Raw genomic sequence first — 26,877 nt, 5'->3', positions numbered from 1 at the left:
AGATCACTTGAGGAGTTTGAGATTACAATGAGTCATGATGAGGGCACTGCACCCCAGGCTGGAAGACAGGGCAAGACCTGTTCCTTTTAGCCCAGCATAGTGGCTCTTCCATAATCCCAAAGCTCTGGGAGGTCAAGGTGGGTGGATTGCTTGAGCTTAGGGGTTGGAGTCCAGCCTGAGCAAGAGCAAGACCCCGTCTCTACTAAAAACAGAAAAACTAGCCAAGAACCCAGGAGTTGAGGATGCTGTGAGCTCTGACGCTAGAGCACTCTAGCCTGAGGCAACAGAGTAAGACTCTGTTTCAAGAAACAAATAAAACCAACCCTATCCATTTTTTAATGCCTACCCAAGCAACTAGGAAACACACTCTGTTGCGTAAAACAAAATTTTTTTCAGTTCTTATCCAAACATTTTATCCAAAATTCCTATTTTGAGATCTTCATTTTGTCAATAGGTTTCAAATGACATTTGACACTGGTGGACCTGGGGTTTTTTTTGGTGCAATTCACAAACTACCAGGTCAAGGGCTTCCAGTTCACCTGCCTCGGCCACAACGGACTTAGCAACTGGCTTCAAACTTGGATCCCCGAGACTGGGGCTCCAACCAGGTATCAGCTAAGAAAACGCGACTGCAGCGCCTCACGCATGCGCTCTAGCCCCGCAGGACCCCGCTCTCCAAGCCCAGCTCCCAGTGTACCCCGCGAGTAGCAGCTCCGCAATTTACTTTCCCCTAACTCCCAATTCGGCTTCTCCTGGAGGCGGAAGTTGGTGAGAGGAACCCACGTTCGCGGCCCGCCCCGGAAGTGGGCGGGTCCGCGGGCTCCACAGTTACTCCGCCACCTGCCAGTCGGGTTGCGGCCGAGGCCGTTCCTGGCTTTGTAGCTTGCTCAAGATGGCGGCGCAGCCACCCAGCGGGATACGCCTCAGCGCGGTGAGCAGCCGCAAGGGGTGGAGCGGGCCATGTCCCAGAAGGGCGGGCAGGCGGGCAAATGAGGGGGGGGCGGTAGTGGGCGGTGGCGACTCGTGGGCTCGGCACGGCGGTGGGGGCCGCGGCGGGGCTCGGGGAGGGGGCCGCCATCTCCCTCCTGTCGGCGGAGCTGCTCGGCGGCGGGCAGGGTTAGGGCGGCGCGGGCGGGCCGCGTTCCGTTGCCTCCGCTTTGGGTTTCTGTTTTGCTTCACTCGACTCGGGGCGGGCCGCGGCTGCGGCCCCTCCTCTTCTCTTGTTCCTGGCTGCCTGGAATCCTTCCTCCGAAGGAGAGACCTCGGCGGCCGACCTGCCCGCCCCAGGAGCCGCGGGGCCCCTGACCATTTCCAGCCTGCGGGCCAGGATGGGAAGGGAGCCGGGATTTGGGGCCAGATATGCTCCCGGGCTTGACCTCCGGGCAGCTGACCGGGCTCCGAGGCCGCTTTCGGCGAGAGCCGGCCGGAATCAGTCCATGCGTTTTAGTTTCTCTTCCCGCGGAGTGGAAGCCCTCAGGATCTGCTCTTCCCCCTTCCTTGCGTTTGATTCAGGGCGTTTCGAGTTCTTGGAAACGCTTCTAGCATATCTTAAATCGTTGGGAGCGGTCAGCAATATGATAGGGTTTCCCCTTCCTTAAAATGTGGGCGTGGCTTTCTCACCTGATTATCCTCAAAAAGTTTTAATCTTTGTTTACGCAGTTGGTGTTCTTACGCAAGAATAGGCCTCCTCCCTCTTGTCAAAGCAAAGAATGGGTAGCCCAGCGTCTTTCCTTTTTTTATTCGAATGGTAATTGACTGCTTGCTGTTAACACTCTTCTAAGGGTACAAAGCACACTTAATTGGTGCATTGCTCTCTGACTTCATTCATTTAGCCCGATTCTTACTAACACCAGGTATTGTCGGACTTCCAACATTTTTTCCAGCCTGATCTGCATGAAGTGATACCTGTTTTTGTTTGCATTTCCTTGACTATTTGGGAAGTTGAGTGTTTTTTGTATTTATTCGTCTTTTTTGTTTTTTAGGGTTTTTTTTTTGAGTTGTCTATTTGTATACTTTGTCCATTTTATGTTTTCTTATTATTTTTTTTTTTTTTGTAGAGACAGAGTCTCACTTTATGGCCCTCGGTAGAGTGCCATGGCATCACACAGCTCACAGCAACCTTCAACTCCTGGGCTTAAGCGATTCTCTTGCCTCAGCCTCCCGAGTAGCTGGGACTACAGGCGCCCGCCACAACGCCCGGCTATTTTTTTGTTGTTGCAGTTCGGCCGGGGCCGGGTTTGAACCCGCCACCCTCGGTATATGGGGCCGGCGCCTTACCGACTGAGCCACAGGCGCCGCCCCCATTTTATGTTTTCTTTTAAGATCTTTATTGATTTGGAAGTGTTCTTTGCGTATTCTAGGTAAAGATCCTTTGGTTCCATAACTGGCTTATTGAATGAGATGAGCAACTTTGTTCTTTCTGTTTATTTATTTATTTATTTATTTGAGACAGAGTCTCACTATGTCACCCTCGGTGAGTGCTGTGGTATCACAGCTCAACAGCAACCTCCAACTCCTGGGCTTAGGCGATTCTTTTGACTCAGCCTCCGGAGTATCTGGGACTACAGGCGCCCGCCAAAGCGCCCAGCTATTTTTTTTGTTGTTGTTGTTGCAGTTTGGCCGGGGGGCGGGTTCTAACCAGCCACCCTCGATCTATGGGGCCGGAGTCCTACCCATTGAGCCACAGGTGCCACCCCTGACTTTATTCTCTTTTAACACTGGCTTTATACATTGTCAGTTCTTTGCAACACCTTTGTGAATCTGGGCTAATGCTTTCCAGTTTGCTTCTGGAAATGTAAAGTCTGTCCTCATCTAATTTAAAAATCTCTATTCCATTATAAAGCCCCATCCCTTTTCTCCTCCCTCCCGTTTCCTCTCAGCTTGGGGAAAGCTGTGGCCCGAAAACCAGTCGTGCAGAAAGGGAGCAGTTGCTTTCTTAACTGTCTCTGCCCTTTAATTCTCTTTTCCCTTTCCAGCCCCCTTTGCTTTTTGTAGTCTCTGGTCCTCAAGATTGAGGGAAAAAGAGAGCAGAGATAGAGTCAAGGCCGTCTTAGGGGTCAGTGTTAGCTGACTCTCAGGAGTAGTAGCTGTCCATGTGCTCGGGTTTTCTTTTCTGGGAAAATACTGGCTGTTGGAAACCTCACTGACAGAAATCTACCATCTGCAGCCTCTTTGCCTTTGCTTTAGGACAGGAGCTGGCAAATTATAGCTCACAGGCCAAATCCAGTCGGGCACCTGTTTCTGTATGTCCTGCAAACTAAAAGTGATTTATATATTTGTAAATGGGAAAACACAAGGAAGGATGTTTCATGACATAATTATGTGTAATACAAATTTCAGTTTGTATAAAATTTTTTTTTTTTTTTTTTTTTGGTAGAGACAGAGTCTTACTTTTATGGCCCTCGGTAGAGTGCCGTGGCCTCACACAGCTCACAGCAACCTCCAACTCCTGGGCTTAAGTGATTCTCTTGCCTCAGCCTCCCAAGTAGCTTGTATAAAATTTTATTGGAATATAGCCATCGACAGTGACTTGCATATTGCTCTCAAATATATATGCATTAGGAGAGAGTAAAAATTAATGAGCATACATATTTGTCAAAAGTCATAGAACTTAAGACCCAAAGGGTATATCCAGTTGCTTTTTTTTTGAGACAGTTGCTTTATGTTGCCCTCGATAGAGTGCCTTGAGATCACAGCTCACAGCAACCTCAAACTCTTGGGTTTAAGCAGTTCTCTTGCCTCAGCCTCCCAGGTAGATGGGACTACAGGCGCTTGCCATAGTGCCCAGCTATTTTTTGTTGCAGTTGTCATTGTTGTTTTTTACCTGACCCGGGCCGGGTTCAAACCCACCAGCCTCAGTGTATGTGGCTGGCACCGTAACCCCTGTGCTATGGACCCCCAAGCTGGGTATATGCAGTTTTAAAAAAATCATTTAGGGGCAGTGCCTATGGCTCAAGGAGTAGGGTGCCGGTCCCATATGCCAGAGGTGGCGGGTTCAAACCCAGCCCCGGCCAAAAACCACACACAAAAAAAATCATTTAGATCCTAGCACTCTGGGAGGCCGAGGCGGGTGGATTGCCTGAGCTCACAAGTTTGAGACAAGCCTGAGTAAGACCCCATCTCTTAAAAATAGCCAGGTATTGTGGCGGGCACCTGTAGTCACAGCTACTGGGGAGGCTGAGGCAAGAGAATCACTTGAGTCCAAGAGTTTGAGGTTGCTGTGAGCTGTGATGCCACGACACTCTCCCAAGGGTGACACATGAGACTCTGTCTCAAAAACAAACAGACAAACAAAAAACCCTACACATTTAGGAGGTCAAGAGATCCCAGGAGGGAAGACCAGATGACAAAAACTTAAAATTTTTATTTTATACTCCTGTTTTTTTTTTGCAGTTTTTGACCAGGGCTCAGTTTGAACCCGCCACCTCTGGCATATGGGGCCTGGATCCCTACTCCTTTGAGCCACAGGCGCCACCCCCTAATTTTTATTTTCTTTTTTTTTTTTTTTTGGTAGAGACAGAGTCTCACTGTACTGCCCTCGGGTAGAGTGCCGTGGTGTCACACGGCTCACAGCAACCTCTAACTCTTGGGCTTACGCGATTCTCTTGCCTCAGCCTCCCGAGCAGCTGGGACTACAGGCGAATTTTTATTTTCTTTAGAGATAGAGTCTCACTTTATCGCCCTCGGTAGAGTGCTGTAGTGTCACAGCTCACAGCAACCTCCAACTCCTGGGCTTAGGCGGTTCTCTTGCCTCAGCCTCCCAAGTAGCTGGGACTACAGGCGCCGGCCACAACGCCTGGCTATATTTTGTTACAGTTTGGCCAGGGCTGGGTTTGACCTCCCCCCCCGCCCCGTACATGGGGCCGGTGCCCTACCCATTGAGCCACAGGTGCTGCCTGATCTGCCCTAATGTTAATAACTGATTTATAATTTGTTTGCTTAGTTTTTCCTCTGTTTTAATTACTAATTAGTTCATCCAAACATCCAGAAAACTGGGAAATCTGGGGACTTTTTTTTTATGGGTGAAACAAAGTTTATTTTTTTTTATATATATATATATATATTTTTTTTTTTTTTTGGCAGGGGCTGGGTTTGAACCCGCCACCTCTGGCATTTGGGGCCAGCACCCTACTCCTTTGAGCCACAGGCGTTGCCCTATTTTTTTTTTTTTTTTTGTTGAGACAGGGTCCCACCCTATGCCCCTGAGCAGAGTGCAGTGGCGTGATAGCTCACCACAACCTCAGACTTGGGCTGCGGGCACCCCGCTGCCTCAGCCTCCGGAAGCCGCTGGGATTACAGGCGCTCGCCGCAGCGCCCGGCTGGGTTTTTCCATTTTTTTCACGAGTCGGGGTCTCACTGTCGCTCAGGCGAGTCTCGAACTCCTGAGCTCAAGCGATTCTCCCTCCTCAGCCTCCCACAGTGCTGGGATTACAGGCGTGAGCCACCGCGCCCGGCATGCCCTATTTTTTTTTTTTTTTTTTTTATATTTTTAGATACAGAGTCTCACTTTATCGTCCTTGGTAGAGTACTGTGGTGTCACAGCTCACAGTAACCTCCAACTCCTGGGCTTAGGTGATTCTCTTGCCTTAGCCTCCTGAGTAGCTAGGACTACAGGCGCCCACCATCGTGCCCGGCTATTTTTTGTTTGCAGTTTGGCCAGGGTCGGGTTTGAACCCGCCACCCTCTGTATATAGGGCCAGCGCCCTACCCACTTAGCCACAGGCGCCACCAGAAACAAAGTTTATTGAGGAAGAGAAATACAGATTTATAGAGCAAGAGCAAGATATGTAGGTTTACAGAATAAGATATGTGCATCATAGGCAACAAAAGGCTCCCATGTCTACAAAGAAAAGACTGGGGAATTCCTTTTAATATTTATCTGGAAATTTTGTTCTTGTTTTTGTGTGTATAGATCTCACATATTCCTTTTTCTGGAATATACATGTATATTGGCACATCATGCATTATGGTTTAGCGACTGACAGCATGGGCCCTGGTAGGTTCCAATCCCGAGTGATCTGTTTAGTGACATTGGTCAAGTCATTTAACCTTTGTGCGTGTTTTTAATCTGAATGATGGGAATAATAACCTCATGCACCTCAAATGATTGTTTTATTTTATTTTATTTTTTTTAGACAAAGTCTCACTTTGTTGCCCTCGGTAGAGTGCCATGGCATCATAACTCACATGCCATGGCATCATAACTCACAGCAACTTCAAACTCCTGGGCTCAAGTGATTCTCTTGCCTCAGCCTCCTGATTAGCTGGGACTACAGGCGCCCACTACAATGCCCAGCTATTTTTTTTTTTTAGAGACGGCATCTCGCTCTTGCTCAGGATGGGCTTAAACCCTTGAGCTCAGGCAATCTACCTGCCTCAGCCTCTCAGAGTGCTAGAACTACAGGTGTGAGACACCTTTCTTGGCCTCAAAGGATTGTTTTAAAAATTAGATGAGCTGGCAGCACCTGTGGCTCAAGGAGTAGGGCGCTGGCCCCATATACCAGGACTGGCAAGTTCAAGCCTGCCTCCAGCCAAAACTGCAAAAAAAAAAAAAAAAAAATATTAGATGAGCAAACACATATAAAAGGCCTGTGCATTCCATAGGTGCTCAGTAATTGTTATTTTTGTTACTGTTGGTGGGGGAGCATATCTTTCCAGAACAGAGTTAATTTCCTGAGAAAAGGGTACATGGGGAGGAAAATGTATGTCATTTCTTTAAAATATGTCTGTGCTGTACTTACTTGATTTATAATTTGGCTAGGTTTGAATTCTAGATTAGAAATTTTTCTCTCAGGGTGGCACCCACATACACCCAGGCTGGTGTGTTTGAACCCAGCGCAGGCCAGCTAAACAACAATGACAACTGCAACCAAAGGAAAAGAATAGCCGGGCGTTGTGGCAGGCACCTGTAGTCCCAGCTACTTGGGAGACTGAGGCAAGAGAATTGCTTAAGCCCAAGAGTTTGAGGTTGCTGTGAGCTGTGAGGTTGCTGTGAGCTGTGACGCCAGAGCATTCTACCGAGGGCAACATAGTGAAACTCTGTCTCAAAAATAAAAGTTTTCTCTCAGAACCTTCCTCCCTCCCTCCCTCCCTTCTTCCCTCCCATCCCTTCCCTTCTCTGTTTTTTGTCACCCTGGGTAGGGTAGAGTGCCCTGGTGTAATAGCTTGCAGGAACCTCAAACTATAGAGCTTGGAGAGCTTCTTATCTTAGCCTCCCAAGTAGCTGGGAATATAGGCATGCTCCACCATACCTGGCTAGTTTTTTTTTTTTTTTTTTTTTTTTGTAGAACAGAGTCTCACTTTATGGCCCTCGGTAGAGTGCCATGGCATCACGCAGCTCACAGCAACCTCCAGCTCCTGGGCTTCAGCGATTCTCTTGCCTCAGCCTCCCCAGTAGCTGGGACTACAGGCGCCCGCCACAACACCCAGCTATTTTTTGGTTGCAGTTCAGCTGGGACCGGGTTTGAACCCGCCACCCTCGTTATATGGGGCCGGCGCCTTACCAACTGAGCCACAGGCGCCGCCCAGTTTTTTCTATTTTTAATAGAGATGTCTGGCTCTTACTCATGCTAGCCTTCAACTCTTGAGCTCAAGGAATCCACTCACCTCGGCCTCCCAGAGTGCTAGGATTACAGGTTGAGCCGCCACGCCCAGGCCTTCTCTCAGAATTCTAAAGACATGCTTTGTTGTGTAATAGAGTCTAGGTAGTATATCGGGCACTTAGCCTGGAAATTCAAATCTTTTTAAGATCTGGAAAATGTTTTTATTTATGGGACAGTCTTCCATCCATTTTTTTCTCCATTGTCTTTTGTTCTCTTTTTCCTCTGTGTTTTGTTTTTTCCTCTTGTGATTTCCTCTACTTTATCTCCTACCTTTCGTTTTGCTCTTTGCCCAAGCTAGAGTACTAAAGTAGAGTGGCATTGTCATACCTCACAGTTACCTCAAATTCCTGGGCTCAGGCAACCCTCTGGCCTTAGCCTCTCAGGTAACTAGCACTACAGGTGCATGTCACCGCACCCAGCTGATGGTTCTATTTTTTGTAGAGACTGGAGTCTTGCTATGCCATTTAGGCTGGTCTTGAACTCCTGCCCTTAAGCAATCCTCACACCTCAGCCTCCCAAAATGCTGGGAATACAGGTGTGAGACATTCTACTCAGCCACTTTATGTCCTACCTTTCTTTTACCATCTCTTAAACCAGCTGTTCTCAACCTGTTTGTAGCGACCCCTTTGGACTGTTTAAAGATTCGTGGGGTTAGGAAGGTTGAGAACCATTGTTTTTTTTTTTTTTTTTTTTTTGCAATAAATCCTGCCTCAGCTTTATTTGTACAAATAGCACAGGAGGACCCCAGCCCCGTATAGACAGCAGCCTAGAGGTCACACCAATCCTTTTGTCCTCGTGGCAGACAGATGCCTCTACTCTGGAGCCTTCGTGGGGGCCTGGGCACCTTTGGGAGCCTGAGCTGGAACTGAAGCTGGAGCTGCAGGTGAAGCAGCAGATTGGGCCTTCGTTTGAGCCTTGGCCTTGCCTTTGGCCGGCAGAACCTGAGACCCTTGGTAATGTGTACATGAGCATGCTTCCCAAGCTTGGGGTGGGCGATGTAAGCAAGTGGACTGAGTTTATGGCTGGCACCCTTTGGAATCTTGGTCTTAACAAGGGCCTTGATAGCTTCAGCCTGTGCACTCACGGCCTTGGCATTGTTGGCCTGCATCTTCTTCAGGCCCTTCTTGTTGTGCTTCTTGGCAAAGTGCATGTTCCTCAGGAACGTGGGATCTACCCCCTTAAGAGATTCATGTCTTTGTGATAGGGGTTTTTAGATGCCATTTCTGTGCCACTTTCAAGACTGGTTGTATGTGATGTGGTTCTTGGACTTGGCCATGTCTGCACTATGACCTGCGACTGCTGAAGTGCCTACCGAGAATCACTGTTTTAAACTGTTAATAAACACACTAGTGTTTTTTTTTTTTTTTTTTTATTCTGTCCCTTTCTTTTCTTTTCTTTCTTTCTTTTTTTTTTTTTTGAGACAGAGCTTTAAGCTGTCACCCTGGGTAGAGTGCAGTGGCATCACAGCTCACAGCAACCTCCAACTCCTTGGCTTAAGTAATTCTCTTGCCTTAGCTTCCCAAGTAGCTGGGACTACAGGTGCCTGCCACAATGCCCAGCTAGTTTTTGGTTGTTGTTGTTGTTTGGCAGGCCTGGGTTGGATTTGAACCCGCCACCTCTGGTGTATGTGGCTGGTGCCTTAGCTGCTTACAGGCACTGAGCCCTGTCCCTTTATTTTCAAATGATTTGTTGCCCTGGAGAGTTACCCAAGAAATTTGTTTTTGATTGTTTCAAATGAGCTCATAATTTTTTTTTTGTTTTTGTTTTTTTTCTTTTATAATTTTTTTTTATTAAATCATCACTGTGTACATTGATGCATTTATGGGATTCAGTGTACTAATTTGATATACAATGTGAAATGCTTACATCGAAGTGATTAACACATCTATCACCTCACTTATTTGTGTGGTAAGACAATTACACTATTTTCTTAATAGTTTTGAAATGAACCATTGCATATGCACATTAGGTGAGATTCCCCCCAAATACCCTCCCTCCTCCTGGCTTCCCCCCTCTCCTCCCTTCTCTCTGCTCTTCCCTTCTACTTTCTGGACTGTAGTTATGTTTTACCATTTGTATGAATGTGTAGGTGGTTATATATTGATTTCATAGTAGTATTGAGTACATTGGATACTTTGTTTTCCATTCTTGAGATACTTTACTAAGAAGAAAATGTTCCAGCTCCATCCAGGTAAACATAAAAAATATGAAGTCTCCATCTTTTTTTATGGCTGCCTAGTATACCATGGTGTACTTATACCACAATTTGTTAATCCATTCATGTGCTGATGGGCACTTGGGCTATATCCACGTCTTGGCAATTATGAATTGGGCTACAATAAGCATTCTGGTGCAGATGTCTTTGTTGTAAAATGATTTTTTTTTTTATATTGGAAGTTTTTTTTGTTGTTGTTGTTGTTTTTTTGCAGTTTTGGCCGGGGCTGGGTCTGAACCTGCCACCTCCAGCATATGGAGCTAGCGCCCTATTCCTTTGAGCCACAGGCGCCACCCTGTTGTAAAATGATTTTTAATCATCTAGATACATACCTAGTTGAGGGATTGCAGGATCGATGGTAGGTCTACTTTTAGTTCCTTGAGTATTCTCCAAACTTCTTTCCTAAAAGGCTGTATTAGCGGGCGGCGCCTGTGGCTCAGTGAGCAGGGCGCCGGCCCCATATGCCGAGGGTGGCGGGTTCAAACCCAGCCCCCGCCGAACTGCAACCAAAAAATAGCCGGGCATTGTGGCGGGCGCCTGTAGTCCCAGCTACTCGGGAGGCTGAGGCAGGAGAATCACCTAAGCCCAGGAGTTGGAGGTTGCTGTGAGCTGTGTGATGCCACGGCACTCTACCGAGGGCAATAAAGTGAAACTCTGTCTCTACAAAAAAAAAAAACTATGAAAAGGCTGTATTAGCTTGCATTCCCACCAGCACTGTAGTGTTCCCTTTTCTCAGCATTCATGCCAACATCTGTAGTTTGGGATTTTGTGATGTGGGCTAACCTTACTGGAGTTAGATCATATCTCAAAGTGGTATTGATTTGCATTTCTTTGATGATTAAAGATGATGAGCATTTTTTCTTTTTTTTTTTTAGAGACAGTCTCACTCTATCATCCTCTGTAGAGTCCTATAGCGTCACTGCTCACAGCAACCTCCAATACCTAGGCTTAGGCGATTCTCTTGCCTCAGCCTCCTGAGTAGCTGGGACCACAGACACCACCACAACGTCTGGCTATGTTTTGTTGCAGTTCGGCTGGGGCGGGGTTTGAACCTGCCACCCTCAGTATATCGGGTTGGCGCCCTACCTACTGAGCCACAGGTGCCGCTTGATGATGAATATTTTTTCATGTGTTTGTAGGCCATGCACCTGTCTTCATCAGAGAAGTTTCTGTTCAAGTCTCTTGCCCACATAGAAATGGGGTTATTTGTTCTTTTCTTATTGATTAGTTATTGAGTTGCATAGTTCTTATTGAGTTCTCTGTGGATTCTAGTTTTCAGACTTTGTTGGAAGCATAGCCTGCAAAAATATTCTTCCATTCTGACAGTTGTCCGTTTGCTTTACTTACTGTGCTCTTGGCTGTGCAAAAGCTTTTTAGTTTGATCAGATCCCAGTAATGTATTTTTGGTGTTGCTTCAATTGCCCAGGGGGTCCTCCTTGTAAAATATTCTCCCAGGCTGATTTCTTCAAGTGTTTTCCCTGCACCCCGTTAGGGTTTGCTTTACAGATTGAGGAGCATTCTGGTAAGATGCATAAATGTTAATTGTCGAAATCTCTTCGTGTTGGGTGTTTCCCTTAACAAATATGTAGTGACCATCCTTATCTTTCTTTATCTTTGTTGGTTTAAAGCCAATTGTATCTACAACTAAAATAGTAACTCCTGCTTTTTTTCCTGATTTTCATTTGCCTAAATTATAGGTGTCCATCTCTTCACCCTGAGTCTTATGTTTATCCTTTAAGGTAAGATGAGATTCTTGTATGCAGCAGATACCTGTTCTCAGTTTATGTATCCAGTCAGCCAACCTGTGCCTCTTTAGAGGACAATTTAAACCATTCACATCAATTGAGAGCATTGATAAGCATGGTAGTGTTTTGGGTGTCATGTTTTTTGAATGTCCAGTGGACATTTTTAATCTTTTCACCACTGTGGAAGTTGGGTTTTGTTTAAAAATTTCTGGGTGAGTATACTTTGGTGGTAGAGCATTGTGATTGTGGAGGATGGATCTGAGAATGTCCTGGAAAGCTGCTTTAGTTATGGCAAATTGCCTCAACATGTGTATGTCAGTAAAGTATTTGGTTTCTCATTACAAATGAAACTCAGTTTAGCTGGATACAGGATCCTGGGCTGAAAGTTGTTTTGTTTTAGGAGATTGAAGGTCGATGACCATCCTCTTCTGGCTTGAAAGGTTTTGGCTGAGCCATCTTGCAGTCATTCTGATATTTCTCCCTTTGTAGGTGATGGTTTTCTTATGTCTGGCTGCTTGCAGAATTTTCTTCTTCATCGTAACTTTGTCAGAGTTAATCACAGTGTGTCTAGGAGATGCTTTATTTGGATTAAGTCTTTCTGGGGTTCTGAAACTGTCTGCTATCTGAATTTCAGTATCTCTTACCATGCTTGGGAAGTTCTCTATTATATCTTGGAGTAGAGCATCTGTGCCTTTAGAAACTTCTCCTTCAGAAATTCCTATAAGGTGAATGTTTGCTCTTTTGGAGTGATCCTACAACTCTTTCAGGGAATGATCAGTTTTTGCTCTCCATTTATCTGCCTCTTTGAGCGTTTGGGAACCTTTAAAAGCTTTTTCTTCAATTTCAGAGATCCTTTCTTCTGCATGGCCAACTCTGTTACTGAGCGATTCTACTGTATTTTGGAGCTCCTTGAATAACTTTTTCATTTCCTTGAGCTCTGCTATCTCTTTTCTCATTATGTCCATATCTTTGGTGACTTTTGTCTTTGAATTCATTAGGTTTTTGAGATAACTTTAGAACTACTCTTTGGATTTCAGTTTCTAACTTTTTTTCCATTCTATTCGTCTTTATTTGCCATCCATATTTTTCTCTTTCTTTTTTGAGACAGTCTCACTATGTTGCCCTTGGTGTCATGGCGTCACAGCTTACAGCAACCTCAAGCTCTTGGGCTTAAGCGATTCTCTTACCTCAGCCTCCCAAGTAGCTGGCACTATAGGCACCTGCCACAATACCCAGCTATTTTTTGGTTGGAGTTGTCGTTGTTGTTTGTCAGGCCCCGGCCTGGATTTGAACCTGCCAGCTCAATGGTGTATGTGGCTGGTGCCCTAGCTGCTGAGCTACAGGCGCTGAGCCTACTTTCTGTTTTCTGTATATTTCTTTTCTTGTATGTTGTTTTTGGATTCTAATTTTAGACAGTTTCAAATGTCTGGAGATGGTTAGCCTTCTCACATTTTCTAGGAAGCTACTACAGCTGACTGGGAGATTTTCATACATGAATGGAGCTAACTGACCATTGGTGAACTTTATTATTGGGTGATTAGTTAGGAAGGAGCCATTTTGGGGGGGCGCCCTGTGTCAGCATCTGTAGATAGACCATAAAGAATGGGAAGTGTTAGGCCATAAGATACATAAGTTCTTAAAAACTGAAAATTTTTTAAAAATTAAGTTTTAAAAATGAGAATAACAACAGTAAGTCCAGACAGCGTTGTAAAAGAACCAAATGGAACTTTTTAGAAATCTGTTTTTTAGGGAGAAATTTTATATCTACTCTCCTGCCATGTCATAATCATGGCTGCTAGCTCTTTTTGGAAGTTGGCATGAGAAGGGAGAGATGAGTATTGCATTGTTCAGTTTGCTGTGCTTTTGTTCAGTTGTTTATTGTTGCGGTGAAATACACATAAAATTTATCATCCAGACCATTTTAAAATTTCAGTACAGTAGTGAGAAGTACATTCACATTGTTCGGCAACCAACCTCCCAAAATATTTTCCTGTTGGCAAAACTAAAATGCTGTATACCCATCTAGGGGTGTCCAACCTTTTTTTCTTCTCCACTGCACATTGGAAGAAGAGTTATCATGGGTCATACATTAAATACGGAAATGCTAACGAAAGCTAATAAGCAAAAAAAAAAAAAAAAAAAAAGTCCATGCATAGTTTTCACAAAATCCACCACAGATAAGCAAAATAGTCCTCAACTAATTGGAATGTGGCCTGTGGGCTGCAGGTTTGACACATCTGATTAATTAGTGACTGTCATCCTCCTTTCCCCATTCCCTGACAAACTCATCATTCTGCTTTCTGTCTAGGAGTATACTACAGGTCTCCCTTACCTACACTTCAGACCTCCTGAATTTCCACTCTTGAGATCAATTGTGGTCTAAAAATACTAAATGAAAAATTAAAGAAATAAACAATTTGTAAGTTTTAAATTGTGCACTGATAGCCCCAAGGATATGAATCATCAGTTTGACCAGTGTCTCCATTCTATACATACATGATACTTGCCTGTTAATCACTTAGTAGCCATAGAGTTGGCCCTCTAAAGGAAAATCAACTTGGAGAAGATTGGGGAAAAGGCATACAATTTTAACGTATATATGTGAGGTACAGAAGATTGTATTACCATCTTGAGTTTACAGAAGGATTGGGGGCTTAGATCTTGGCAAAATAGGTAATGAATAGGTGAGCGAAGAGGAATTCTATTGGAGCCAGTAAATGATTACTGGGGAGAATTTTAAGTGAGTTTAAAGAACATACTGTGGTCTGGAGCAAAGTCTGTTGGGCCTGCAGAGCAGACATTGGTTCATGACAAATTTGTCCAGGTTTGTTGACAGCATTTTGTCTTCTGTCTTCTGTGACATGGGTTCAATTCCTGAATACTCCAGCAAGGGACTAGAGGTGTTTGTTTTCAATTTTGGTGGTTCCCAACTTTAGTCAGATAAGGACTTTCAGAGAATCTTATGTTTTGGGGGAGGTAGTGGGTGGGTTTGTCTAACTTTAATGCTCCTTTGATTCAGCATGTCAAGAGACATATTTTGGGGTATCAGTGTATGTACCTCAACACTGTCACAGTATTTGTTTTTTTTTTTTTTGTAGAGACAGAATCTCACTTTATCAGTATTTGTTTTTTTATTACTAAGTTATGGTTGCTAATCTCTTACTGTGCCTAACTTATCAATTGAACTTTGTCATAAATATATATGTATAGGAAAAAAATAGTGTATATAGTGTTCAATACCATCTACATTTTCAGGCATTTATTGAGGGTCTTGGAATGTATTCCCCGAGAATGTAAGGGGAGTATTGTGCAGATACTACAGGTTAGTGGATTTGTATAATATTTAACTTTTTGAGACTGTTTCACTAACGTCTTTAAGGCTCATCCATGCCAGAATTTCCTTCCTTGTTTAAGGCTAACATTTCATTGTGTGTGTTAAAAGACTAAATTGGCCAACATGGTGGCTTATGCTTGTGATCTCAGCAGTTGGGGAAGCCCAGATAGGAAGATCTGAGGACAGGAGTGAGATATAGCCAGACCTTGAGACCCCCTGTTGCTTTGGAAAGGATTACTTTAAGCAAAGGAGTTCAAAGTTATGGTGAGATACCATGGGGCCACTGCACTCCAGCCTAGACAACATAAAGAGAACTTGTCTCAAAGGGGGAAGAAAAAAGACAAAATTACTACAGTCTCTTAGAATTTTTGTTTTAAGATTCATATATACCCTTTTTTTTTTTTTTTTTTAATTTTTTCTCTTTTTTGTAGAGACAGAGTCTCACTTTATGGCCCTCGGTAGAGTGCCATGGCCTCACACAGCTCACAGCAACCTCCAACTCCTGGGCTTAAGCGATTCTCTTGCCTCAGCCTCCCAAGTAGCTGGGACTACAGGCGCCCGCCACAATGCCCAGCTATTTTTTTGGATGCAGTTCAGCCGGGGCCGGGTTTGAACCCGCCACCTTCGGTATATGGGGCCGGCGCCTTACCAACTGAGCCACAGGCGCCGCCCCATATATACCGTTTTAACCCTACTCTTGATGGTGTCTGGTTGCCAGAGTAGCCAAACATGTGATCAGATGATTGAACTTTGAATTTCAGCTCCTCCCACTACCTTCAGGGAGAAGGGAGAGGCTTGTGATTGAGCTTGATCACCTTTGGCCAGTGATTTAATACATGCCTACATAATGGAAGCTCCATAAAAACCCTAAATAATGGGAGTTGAAAGAGCTTGGTGGTTGGTGAACACAGGTGCTGAGAGGGTGCTGCATCCATAGAGGGCATAAAAGCTCCAGGCCCCTACATCTTGTCTTTTTATCTGGCTGTTCATCTTTGTAGTATCCATTTACAATGAACCAGTAAATGTAAATAAGTATTTTGTTGGGTGTTATCAGTGTTACAGTTTATCACAGATATGAGGAAGGGATCGTGTGAACCCTAAATTTATAGTTGGTCTGTCAGAGTATAGGTCTAGACTTATACTTGGCATCTGAAGCAGGGACAGTATTATGGGACTGAACCGTTTTTGTTTTTGTTTTTTGAGACAGTCTCACCCTCAGTAGAGTGCTGTGGCATCACAGCTCACAGCAACCTCAAACTCTTGGGCTTAAGTGATTCTCCTGCCTCAGCCTCCTGAGTAGCTGGGACTACAGGCACCCACCACAATGCCCGGCTACTTTTTGGTTGCAGTTGTCATTGTTGTTTAGTAAGCCCGGCCCGGCTCGAACCTGCTAGCCTTAGTGTATTGTGGCTGGCGCCCTGTTAACTGAGCTATAGCACCGAGCTTGAACCCTTAACTTGTCAGTTCTGCACTAACGTTGGATAGTGTCAGGATTGAATTGTATCATTGGACACCCAATCAGTGTCTGGAGAGTTGGAGAATTGGTAGTCAGTATAGGAGAAAAACACACATTTAGTGTCTAGAAGTGTTGTGAGGGACTAGAAAAGCTTTTCTTTCCCTCAAAAATAGTGCATTTTGTTTATCCATTTATCCATTAGTGGACATTTGTGTTGCTTCTGCCATTTACTTATTGTAAATAATGCTGTGAACATGGGTATACAGATGTCTCTTTGAGACTCTGCTTTCGGTTCTTTCCAGTACACCCAGAAGTGTAATTGCTGGATGCTGTGATGATTTCTGTTTTTAATTTTTGAGAACCTACCATCCATACTATTTTCTAAAGCAGCTGCACCTCTTCGTATTCTGGCCAATAGAGTACCAGAGTTTTAAACTCTCCACATCCTCAACATCACTTATTATTTCAGGGGATTGTTTTGATAGTAGCCATCCTAATTAGTAAGATGATATCTTATTATGATTTTGATTTGTATTTTCCCTATGGTTCATGGTGAACAGTTTTTTGTGTGCTTAGTGGCCATTTGTGTATTTTCTTGGAGAAATATCCATTCAAGTTCTTTGACTGTTTTTAACACAGTTATTTGTTTCTTAGTCATTGAATTTTAAGAGTTCTTTGTGTGTGTATTCTGAACGCTAACACTGTATCAGATATTTGATATGTAAATATTTTCTCCCATTCTGTAGGTTGCCATTTCACTCTGTTGATTGTGCATTTGGATGCACAGCTTTAAATTCTGATACAATTCATCTATATTCTCTTTTATTATATCCAAGAAGTCATTCCCAAATCCAGTATCATGGAGGTTTTATTTTCCTCTGTGCTTTCTTATAAGAGTTTGTTTTTGTTTTTGTTTTTTTAGAGACAGTCTTACTTGTTGCCCTTGGTAGAGTGCTGTGGCATCACAGCTCACAGCAACCTCCAACTCCTGGGCTTAGGCGATTCTCTTGCCTCAGCCTCCCAAGTAGCTGGGACTACAGGCACCCGCCACAACGCCCGGCTATTTTTTGGTTGCAGTTTGGCCGGGGCTGGAATTGAACCTGCCACCCTCAGTATATGGGGCCGGCACTCTACTCACTAAGCCACAGGTGCCACCCCTCTTATAAGAGTTTTTATAGTTCTAGCTTTTATGTTTAGGTCTTCGATTCATTTTGAGTTAATTTTTCTGTGTGGTATAAGGTAAGCGTCCACTGTCATTTTTTTGCATGTAAATATCCACTTTTTCCTAGCACTCTTGTTGGAAAGGCTGTCATTTGTCCCATGAATGATCTTGTCATGCTTGCGGGAAATCAGTTGACCAGGTACACAAGTATTTATTTGTGGGCTCTCTGAGAATTTTTACTTGTCCTGGAGTTCACAGGTGGTGTAGTAGCTCAAGGTAGTTGCTGAAATAATTGAAGAAAACAAGTAAGGTTTTAGTAAGAAAAAGAAAGTATGTATTAAAAACCTGTGCAGCAAGCTGGTCTCGTCCTAGTGACTGCAGACACCATGGAAAGCACAGCCTCTGGGTTTTATACACACATTTGAGGAGTATTACCTGCTTCTTGGAAGTTTCCCAGGGTCTTAATTAACTCTGTTCTCAAAACAGCACACCTACAAGATCTTTTTTTTTTTTTTTTTTTTTTGAGACAGAGTCTCACTAAAGTGAGACTCAGTAAAGTGCTGTGGCATCACAGCTCACAGCAAACTCAAACTCTTGGACTAAAGCGATTCTCTTGCATCAGCCTCCCAAGTAGTTGGGACTGTAGGCGCCCCATCACAATGCCCAGCTATTTTTTTTTGTTGCAGTTGTCATTGTTGCTTAGCTGGCCTGGGCCAGGTTTGGACCTTCTACACTCTGTATGTGGCTGGTACCATAACCACTGTGCAAGATCTTGGAAACAACCAACCAACCAGCAGGGTCTTAATAACTCCCCATCTGTGGAGTCTTAATCAGCCTTATTCCCATAATAGCCCAGGTCAGCTTGACCTAGACTAGTCCAAAATACTCACACCCTGCTTGTCTACCTAGCTACCTAGCACTGCTATCTCAGTTTCTACAGAGACTTGGCCTATAGACTTCTACTGGGTTGATTGCCCAGGGCAAGGATCTGGGGGGAATCTTAAAGACTTTCTTTTAAAGACTTTCAGCCTATCTTCTTTGTTGTTGTTGTTGTTGTAGTTTGGCCAGGTCCGGTTTGAACCTGCCACCCTCGGCATATGGGGCTGGCGCCGTACCCACTGAGCCACAGTCACCGCCTACTTCTTTTTTTCTTTTTTCTAGTTTTTGGCCTGGGCCGGATTTGAACCCACCACCTCGGGTATATGGGGCCAGCGCCCTACTCCTTTAAGCCACAGGCGCTACCCTCAGCCTATCTTCTTTACATGCCTTCTGGTATCTTTTGAGTTCGAGGGCACAGAACTCTTGATTCCTAAAAGTCTTTCTGGGGTTCTGCCTAAGTTCTTGTGGGGCTTCCCATCTCTTGAAGGCTATGGATTCAGCCCTTTCCGGGCTATTAAAACACTTATCACTATTCTGTGCTTTCCAGTTTCCGTATGATTTACTGCTTTGTTTATTGTTACCCATCATTTTTGGAATTCTTTTTGTTCTTCTGGGTTTATCTCCTCCCCTTCAGTTTGGAGCAGTTTCAGAAGGAAGCAGAGGTACACACTTCTGTGTGTTCAGGTGTCCATGTTTTTAAAGTTTCATATTAAAAAAATTTTTTAATTTTATGACATTTTCTATCGATTCTTCAACAAAAATCTGTGTGAATGTCATAGCATCTCAGTCATATGTGTGTTTTGGTAAATTACTTTTAAATGTCTACTTATTTCAAGTGTGTCTGTTTTATAGGGTGATATTTCTTTTACCCAGTGTTCTGATTCCCCAAGGCTGCTGTCTTGTCTGTTAACATTTTCTCCTAAATAGATTGTTTCCTTGAATGTTTGGTTATTTTGGATTATGTACTGCCATGGAGTATCCAACCTTTTGTTTTCTGTGCTGCACATTGGAAGAATAAGAGTTGTCTTGGACCACACACTAAATACACAAACACTAACAAAAAGTGTACATTTTTCATGATATTGGGCACCACAGATAAAAAAGTCCTGAAAAAATCAGTGTGCTACTGGTTAGTCACCCCTGGGTTTCAAATATTTACCAGATAATTAACTTGGGGGAGCCTTTTACAGTCTGGTGAAGCTGTATCTCTATAGTAGTTTTGTAAGTCATATAATCGGAACCCTTAACTCAAATGAAAATATACCTCTTGGCGGCACCCATGGCTCAGTTGGCAGGGCGCCGGCCACATACACTGAGCATGGCAGGTTCGAACCCTGCCCGGGCCAGCTAAAACAACAATGACAACTGCAACAACAAAAATAGCCAGTGTTGTGGCAGGTGCCTGTAGTCCGAGCTACTTGGGAGGCTGAGGCAAAAGAATCGCTTAAGCCCAAGAGTTTGAGGTTGTGAGCTGTGACGCCATGGCACTCTACCCAGGGCAACAGCTTGAGACTCTTGTCTCAAGAAAAAGGAGGCTGGGCGCCTGTGGCTCAAGCAGCTAAGGTGCCAACCACATACACCTGAGCTGGCGGGTTCGAATCCATCCTGGGCCCGCCAAACAACGACGGCTACAACCAAAAAATAGCTGGGCATTGTGGCGGGCGCCTGTCGTCCCAGCTACTTGGAAGGCTGAGGCAGAGAATCGCTTAAGCCGAGGAGTTGGAGGTTGCTGTGAGCTGTGATGCCACAGCACTCTACCCAGGGCGACAGCTTGAGGCTCTGTCTCAAAAAAAAAAGGAAATATACCTCTTTTTACAGATCTTCATGTTATACTTAAAAAAGAAAAAATCTAGAATCCAGACAAAAACAGATAAACTTCCCATTAGGCCAATCCCTTCTACTCCAAGTCTACTCTTACTGGGGGTGGGTGGAGTGTGATGGGGTGGGGTGGGCAGGGCAGTTACTTTCATTCAAGCAAGTGCATACTGCTCTTCTGCCACACCTCTTATTTACTCTTGAGTCACCATTAAAACCAGAACCTTTTTATGTCAGGTTAAATAAACCTAATCTAATCTGCAGTGCATCCCCATTTTCAAACTTTATTTTGGTTTTTAGTTTTTCTTTAGCTGAGGCCATTGAGAATTTTCCTTATTTTTATATGAACTCAGTTCTACTTTTTTTTTTTTTTTTTGAGATGGCGTCTCAAGCTATTGCCCTGAGTAGAGTGGCGTGGCGTCATAGCGTACAACAGCCTTTAACTCTTGGGCTTAAATCATCCTCTTGCCTCAGTTTTTCTATTTTCAGTAGAGACAAGGTCTTGCTTTTTGCTCAGGCTGCTCTCAAACTCTTGAGTGCAAGCAGTTAGTTCACCTGCCTCGGCCTCCCAGAGTGCTGAGATTATAGGCCTGAGCCACCATCCCTGGTCCAGTTCTGCCTTTAAAGAGATATTTCTTAAAAAAGATGACAGGGCTGGGCGCAGTGGCTCGAGGTGGGCAGATAACTTGAGCTCATGAGTTTGAGACCAGCCTGAGCTAGAGCGAGACCGCCCCTCCATCTCTAAAAATGGCCAGGCATTGTGTTGGGCACCTATAGTCTCAGCTACTTGGGAGACTGAGGCAAGAGAATCACTTGAGCCCAAGAGTCTGAGGTTGCTGTGAGCTATGACACCATAGCACTCTACCAAGGGTGACAAAGTGAGACTCTTCTCTCAAAATAAATAAGTTGACAAACAATAATGTTTGTGATGTTCCAGGCTTTCTTCTAAGCACTTAATATATTAAGTCATGTAATTCTTTTATCCTGGTAAGCTGATAATGTTATCTTAATTTTTACAGATGACAAAACTTGAGAGACAGTTAAACTTCTTGCCCAGAATTACGCACCACCTAGTAAATTTGCTCCATAGCTTGTCTGGGTGTGTGTGGGGGGATATTTTTCTTTTCTAGCCAAAGACACATTCTAAGGATGAGTATTAAGAATGGTTGAAACTAATTGTTTATGTTTAAATACTGAAAAAGGTATTCCAGCATTCATTATTTCTAACTGATGCCCTCTTTGCTTTGCTTTTATGTGGTGGAATGCGCCATTCTTTTATAAATGGTAGAATTTATAAAACTCTATTATTACTAGTCTGTAGGATGAGGGAAGGTGGTGGGATAGGAAGATCTTGATGGCTCACCTTCAAGTTCTCAGGTACATTAATTTGAGAAGCCTTTTGTTTCACACTGTACAAGACAAAGATCTGGGTGTTGATTTTCATTAAGAACTATTTGTGAAGTGTGCTTTGGAAAGTCTGAATAACCTATAATCCATATTTTATGGATGTACGCCATATTACATGGTGTATGCCACACACAGTCTTCACATGTGTACCTCAGTATAATGGTAAATGAAGGCTTGGGGATACTATCTAGTGTGGGCAAAGGAGGAGCAGACCCTTCTGACACCTTGTGGCAGCAGCTGAGCACTACAAATGCAATTGGCTTGACTTAGAATCTAATTATATTTAGGGCTCTTCACACTAAACAGTGAAGTGCCTCACTTTTTTGTTCCCTTGAATATGAGAGCATATGTTCAAATTGAATACAACAATGCATAAAAATTCCTCTGTGTATTGAAATTTTCAGGCCTTGGCTTTTTAAAACTATATCTTTATATAAAGTTTGATGTCTACAGATGTCTATAACACTCAGCAATTTAGAAAGTTCCTTATAACACGAGGTTGATTGGCATATTCTTCCCTACTGTATTTACTGTGAGTAAAATCAGATGTAAAAGCCTTGGAAATTAAGGTGGTTTGTTGCATTGTGTTAAAAAGAAAAAAATATTAGACAAATTAAATGTAATAAAGTTTAATTGTGCTAAGAATGATTTAAGAACTGGGCAGCCCTTGAAACCAGAATAGGCTCTAAGAACTCTGATCTGCAGTGTGGTCAGGCAGTGTTTATGGACAGAAAACAAATAAGCGGTGGTTTAATTGGTCACAACTCAGCATTTTGGCTTATTTGAATTAATTTGTTCTGCAATTGTCTGAAGATTAGTTGTAATTGACTGAGACTCAGATATTTGTACTGGAATATACTTGTACCATACTCCTAAACTAGGTTTTCGGTTAGTTTTTGTACTTAGTTTGTTGTCCTTATGTAAAGATTGGAATATGGAGGTATCCATATAGGCCAAATTTAGTTGAACAATTAGAGCTATTATTTAATGCTCTTTGAAGAATTTATAGGTAGATACTACTCCACTGTCACAAGTTCAACTGTAATGAACTTGGAGTAAATAATATAAACAAGTCAAAGTGTCAGATACCCAGATAAAAGCCTGTTGATGAACTAATGGTAAGCATATATTAGACCTAATACACACTAAGGAGAAAACACCTTCTTGACAAAGTCTTAGTTGTGTCTGAAATTAAGGAGATTAGGAACTGGTGTTAACAGGATTTTAGGGCCTTTGCTGGGTCATTTTAAAGTAGGGAACTGGGATTGAGCGGTTCTTGATGATTGCACTCACAAGGAGGTTTTGAAACAAGGCTTGACAAATATGCTGTTCAGTTGTTTCCCAGTCTTTTTTTCCCAGGAATCTTATGACGGTTGGTGGTATTTTCCAGGTGTATCCTTATATCCTGGAACAAGCAGCTAAGTTGTTCTTGTTGGGTCTCAATATTATTTAACACAGGGACAAAAAAATTATATTGGTTTCTGTTTTCAAAATAAAGACCTGAATTAATTTACATGAATTATTTGTTTCAGCTTTGCCCGAAGTTTTTACATACAAATTCTACTAGTCACACTTGGCCATTCAGTGCAGTTGCTGAATTAATAGGTATGTAAATTGAGATTTCATACAACATCTATTGCTTGCAGTTGTAGTTTTAAAAATGTTTTGCTGAAAAATAATACACAACTATACTTAAAAAAAAAAGAATGTATTTTGCATGGTATCAGTAGTAAAGTTTACTTAGCATAACCATTATTCGAATAGATATCAAATTAATCACTGCCAAACCTTATGTATGATACTAACCAAGTATTTCATAGTGTTTAGGATTTAATTTGTGTGTTGGGAAAAAAAATTTTTTAAGACTAGTCAAGTGTAGTAGTGAGAAGGGGGTAAAGAGTAGAAAAAGGAGTTCAATTTGTAACTGAACAATCAAGTTTGAGATGACTCACTACCTTCAGACTAGTCTGTTAAAAATAATTTTTATTCTGTTTATAAAAGTAAAAATGGGGCGGCGCCTGTGGCTCAAGGAGTAGGGCGCTGGTCCCATATGCCAGAGGTGGCGGGTTCAAACCCAGCCCCGGCCAAAAACCACACATACACACAAAAAAAAGTAAAAATGAGAATTATGGGTCTTTTTTTTTTTTGAGGAGGGGGTTTTACTGTGTTGTCCAGGCAAGTGTCAAATACTTGGGCTCAAGTGTTCCTCCTGAGATTACTAACTCAAGCCAGAATTATTATTATTATTTTTTTACTTTTTTTTAAAATTATTAAATCATAGCTGTGTACATTGATGCGACCATGGGGCACCATACACTGGTTTTATAGACTGTTTGACACATTTTCATCACACTGGTTAACATAGCCTTCCTGGCATTTTCTTTTTTTTTTTTTTAATTTTTTTATTAATATTAAATCATAGCTGTGAATATGTTCCAGCTCCATCCATGTAAACATGAAAGAGGTAAAATCTCCATCTTTCTTTAAGGCTGCATAATATTCCATGGTGTACATATACCACAATTTATTAATCCCTTTGTGGATTAATGGGCACTTGGGCTTTTTTTTTTTTTTTTTATTAAATCATAGCTGTGTACATTAATGTGATCACGGGGCACCATACACTGGTTTTATAGACCGTTTGACACATTTTCATCACACTGGTTAACATAGCCTTCCTGGCATTTTCTTAGTTATTGTGTTAAGACATTTACATTCTGGGCGGCCCCATATGCCGAGGGTGGCGGGTTCAAACCCAGCCCCGGCCAAACTGCAACCAAAAAATAGCCAGGTGTTGTGGCGGGCGTCTGTAGTTCCAGCTACTCAGGCAAGAGAATCGCTTAAGCCCAGGAGCTGGAGGTTGCTGTGAGCTGTGTGAGGCCACGGCACTCTACCGAGGGGCCATAAAGTGAGACTCTGTCTCTACAAAAAAAAAAAAAGACATTTACATTCTACATTTACTAAGTTTCACATATACCCTTGTAAGATGCACCGCAGGTGTAATCCCACCGATCACCCTCCCTCCGCCCACCTCCCCCCTTCCTTTCCCCCTTCCCCCTATTCTTAGGTTATAACTGGGTTATAGCTTTCATGTGAAAGCCATAAATTAGTTTCATAGTAGGGGTGAGTACATTGGATACTTTTTCTTCCATTCTTGAGATACTTTACTAAGAAGAATATGTTCCAGCTCCATCCATGTAAACATGAAAGAGGTAAAGTCTCCATCTTTCTTTAAGGCTGCATAATATTCCATGGTGTACATATACCACAATTTATTAATCCATCTGTGGATCGATGGGCACTTGGGCTTTTTCCATGACTTAGCAATTATGAATTGAGCTGCAATAAACATTCTGGTACAAATATATTTGTTATAATGTGATTTTTGGTCTTCTCAGAATTATTATTTTTGATAGTGTAAAAGTATGTGTCATATACAGAGTAGTTTCATTTTTCTGGTATTCGTAGGATTAACTTTTTATTAGGTTAGTGTCATGTTAGATTACTGATAATAAACTCTTACTTTATTCCACTAGATTGAATAATCAAAATTTAAGGTTGTATTTTAATAGTATTTTGGTGAACATGAGAAAAGAGGCAAGGTTATGGTCAGATTTGCTTATAAGTCCCAATTTTTTTTTTTTTTTTTGAGACAATATCTCACTTTGTCACTTGGGCTAAAGTGTAGTGATACCAACATAGTTCAGAGCATCCTCAAACTCCTGGGTTCAAGCGATCCTCCTCTCTCAGCCTCCCAAATAGCTTGGAACTATAGTTGTACACAACCTCATCTAGCTAATTTTTTAACTTTTAATAGAGACAAAGTGTTGCCCTTGCTTACGCTGGTCTTGAACCTGGACTTTTAGGCTGGTAGGTTTATAGTAGGGTCCTGATTCTTTATCAAGGAAGAGTTCTGTCTTGGATTTACAAGAAAAAGAAAACAAATAACTTTTAAGGGACTTAGGAACCGTCTTTTCTTTGGTATAGTTTGATTTTTTCAAAGCATTCAAGCTATTGTGTGCTATACAGATGCTTTGTTTAAACCCCAGAGTGGCCTACTATAACATTGCAGATATTTGTGGACTGTTTTTTGTTTTTTGTTTTTTTTTTTTCTCGAAAGAGTCTCACTTTGTTGCCCTTGGTAGAGTGCTATGGTGTCACAACTCACAGCAACCTCAAACTCTTGGGCTCAAGTGATTATCTTGCCTTGGCCTCCCGAGTAGCTGGGTTCCCACTACAACGCCCGGCTATTTTTAGAAAGATCTTCCTCTGGCTCAGGTTCGTGTCGAACTCCTGAGCTCAGGCAATCCACCTGCCTCAGCCTCCCAGAATGCTAGGATTACAGGCGTGAGCCACTGCGCCCAGCCTTGTGGACATTATTTTTTATGGTAACATAGAAGAACTAACCATAACTTTCATGGTGCTCTTTGTGGTGTGTCAAATTTCAAGTTTCTTTTTTTGTACGAAACACCATCTATCTTGAAATGGTTGAAAAGAAATATTATGTAATTATGGGCTGCCTTATGGAAGGATAGTTCAAAATCAATTTTTATAAGGACTTCAAAATATATCTCAAGGTATTATTATTTTGTTAAGGAATATTCAGATGGATCTTGATAATTCATAAGTTGATGTTATTACTGCTACTCTTCAAATATTTTTCATTCTTTACTGTATTTCTTTTTTTTTTTTTTTTTTTTTTTTTTTGGCCGGGGCTGGGCTTGAACCCGCCACCTCCGGCATATGGGACCGGCGCCCTACCCGTTGAGCCACAGGCGCCACCCTCTTTACTGTATTTCTTCATACTTACACTCAGAAATGAGTATGCTAAATAAGAATGTCGAATCGGGGCTTGGCACCTGTAGCTCAGTGGTTAGGGCGCTGGCCACATACACAGAGGCTGGTGGGTTTAAACCCGGGCTGGCCCTCTTAAACGACAACAACTGTAACAAAAAAAAAAAAAGAAGCTGGGAGTTGTGGTGGGCGCCTGTAGTTCCAGCTACTTGGGAGGCTGAGGCAAGAGAAACGCTTAAACCTAAGAGTTTGAGGTTGCTGTGAGCTGTGACAGCACTGCACTCTACCAAGGGTGACATAGTGAGACTGTCTCAAAAAAAAAAAAAAAAAAAGAATATAGAAATGTAACAGCCAGGGCGGCGCCTATGGCTCAGTGAGTAGGGCGCCAGCCCCATATACCGAGGGTGGCAGGTTCAAACCCAGCCCCTGCCAAACTGCAACAAAAAAAATAGCCATGCGTTGTGGTGGG

At 42.9% G+C, this 26,877-nt stretch overlaps 1 protein-coding gene across 2 annotated transcripts in view; it reads left to right on the top strand.

The window, feature by feature from the left end:
- The first annotated feature begins 334 nt into the window (after positions 1 to 334).
- The window catches only part of MORC3 (MORC family CW-type zinc finger 3), a 64,284-nt gene continuing 37,741 nt past the window's right edge, over positions 335 to 26,877 (top strand). For both annotated transcript variants that reach the window (XM_053564887.1, XM_053564886.1), the window contains exons 1-2: positions 335 to 931; positions 23,147 to 23,219. In XM_053564887.1, coding sequence (XP_053420862.1) covers positions 893 to 931; positions 23,147 to 23,219 — 112 coding nt within the window. In that variant the 5' untranslated portion in view covers positions 335 to 892. The remainder of the gene's footprint in view (positions 932 to 23,146; positions 23,220 to 26,877) is intronic.

Source organism: Nycticebus coucang, chromosome 16 (assembly GCF_027406575.1).
Source record: "Nycticebus coucang isolate mNycCou1 chromosome 16, mNycCou1.pri, whole genome shotgun sequence".
In the NCBI taxonomy this organism is placed as follows: domain Eukaryota; kingdom Metazoa; phylum Chordata; class Mammalia; order Primates; family Lorisidae; genus Nycticebus; species Nycticebus coucang.
This window is presented reverse-complemented; position numbering and strand designations above follow the sequence as displayed.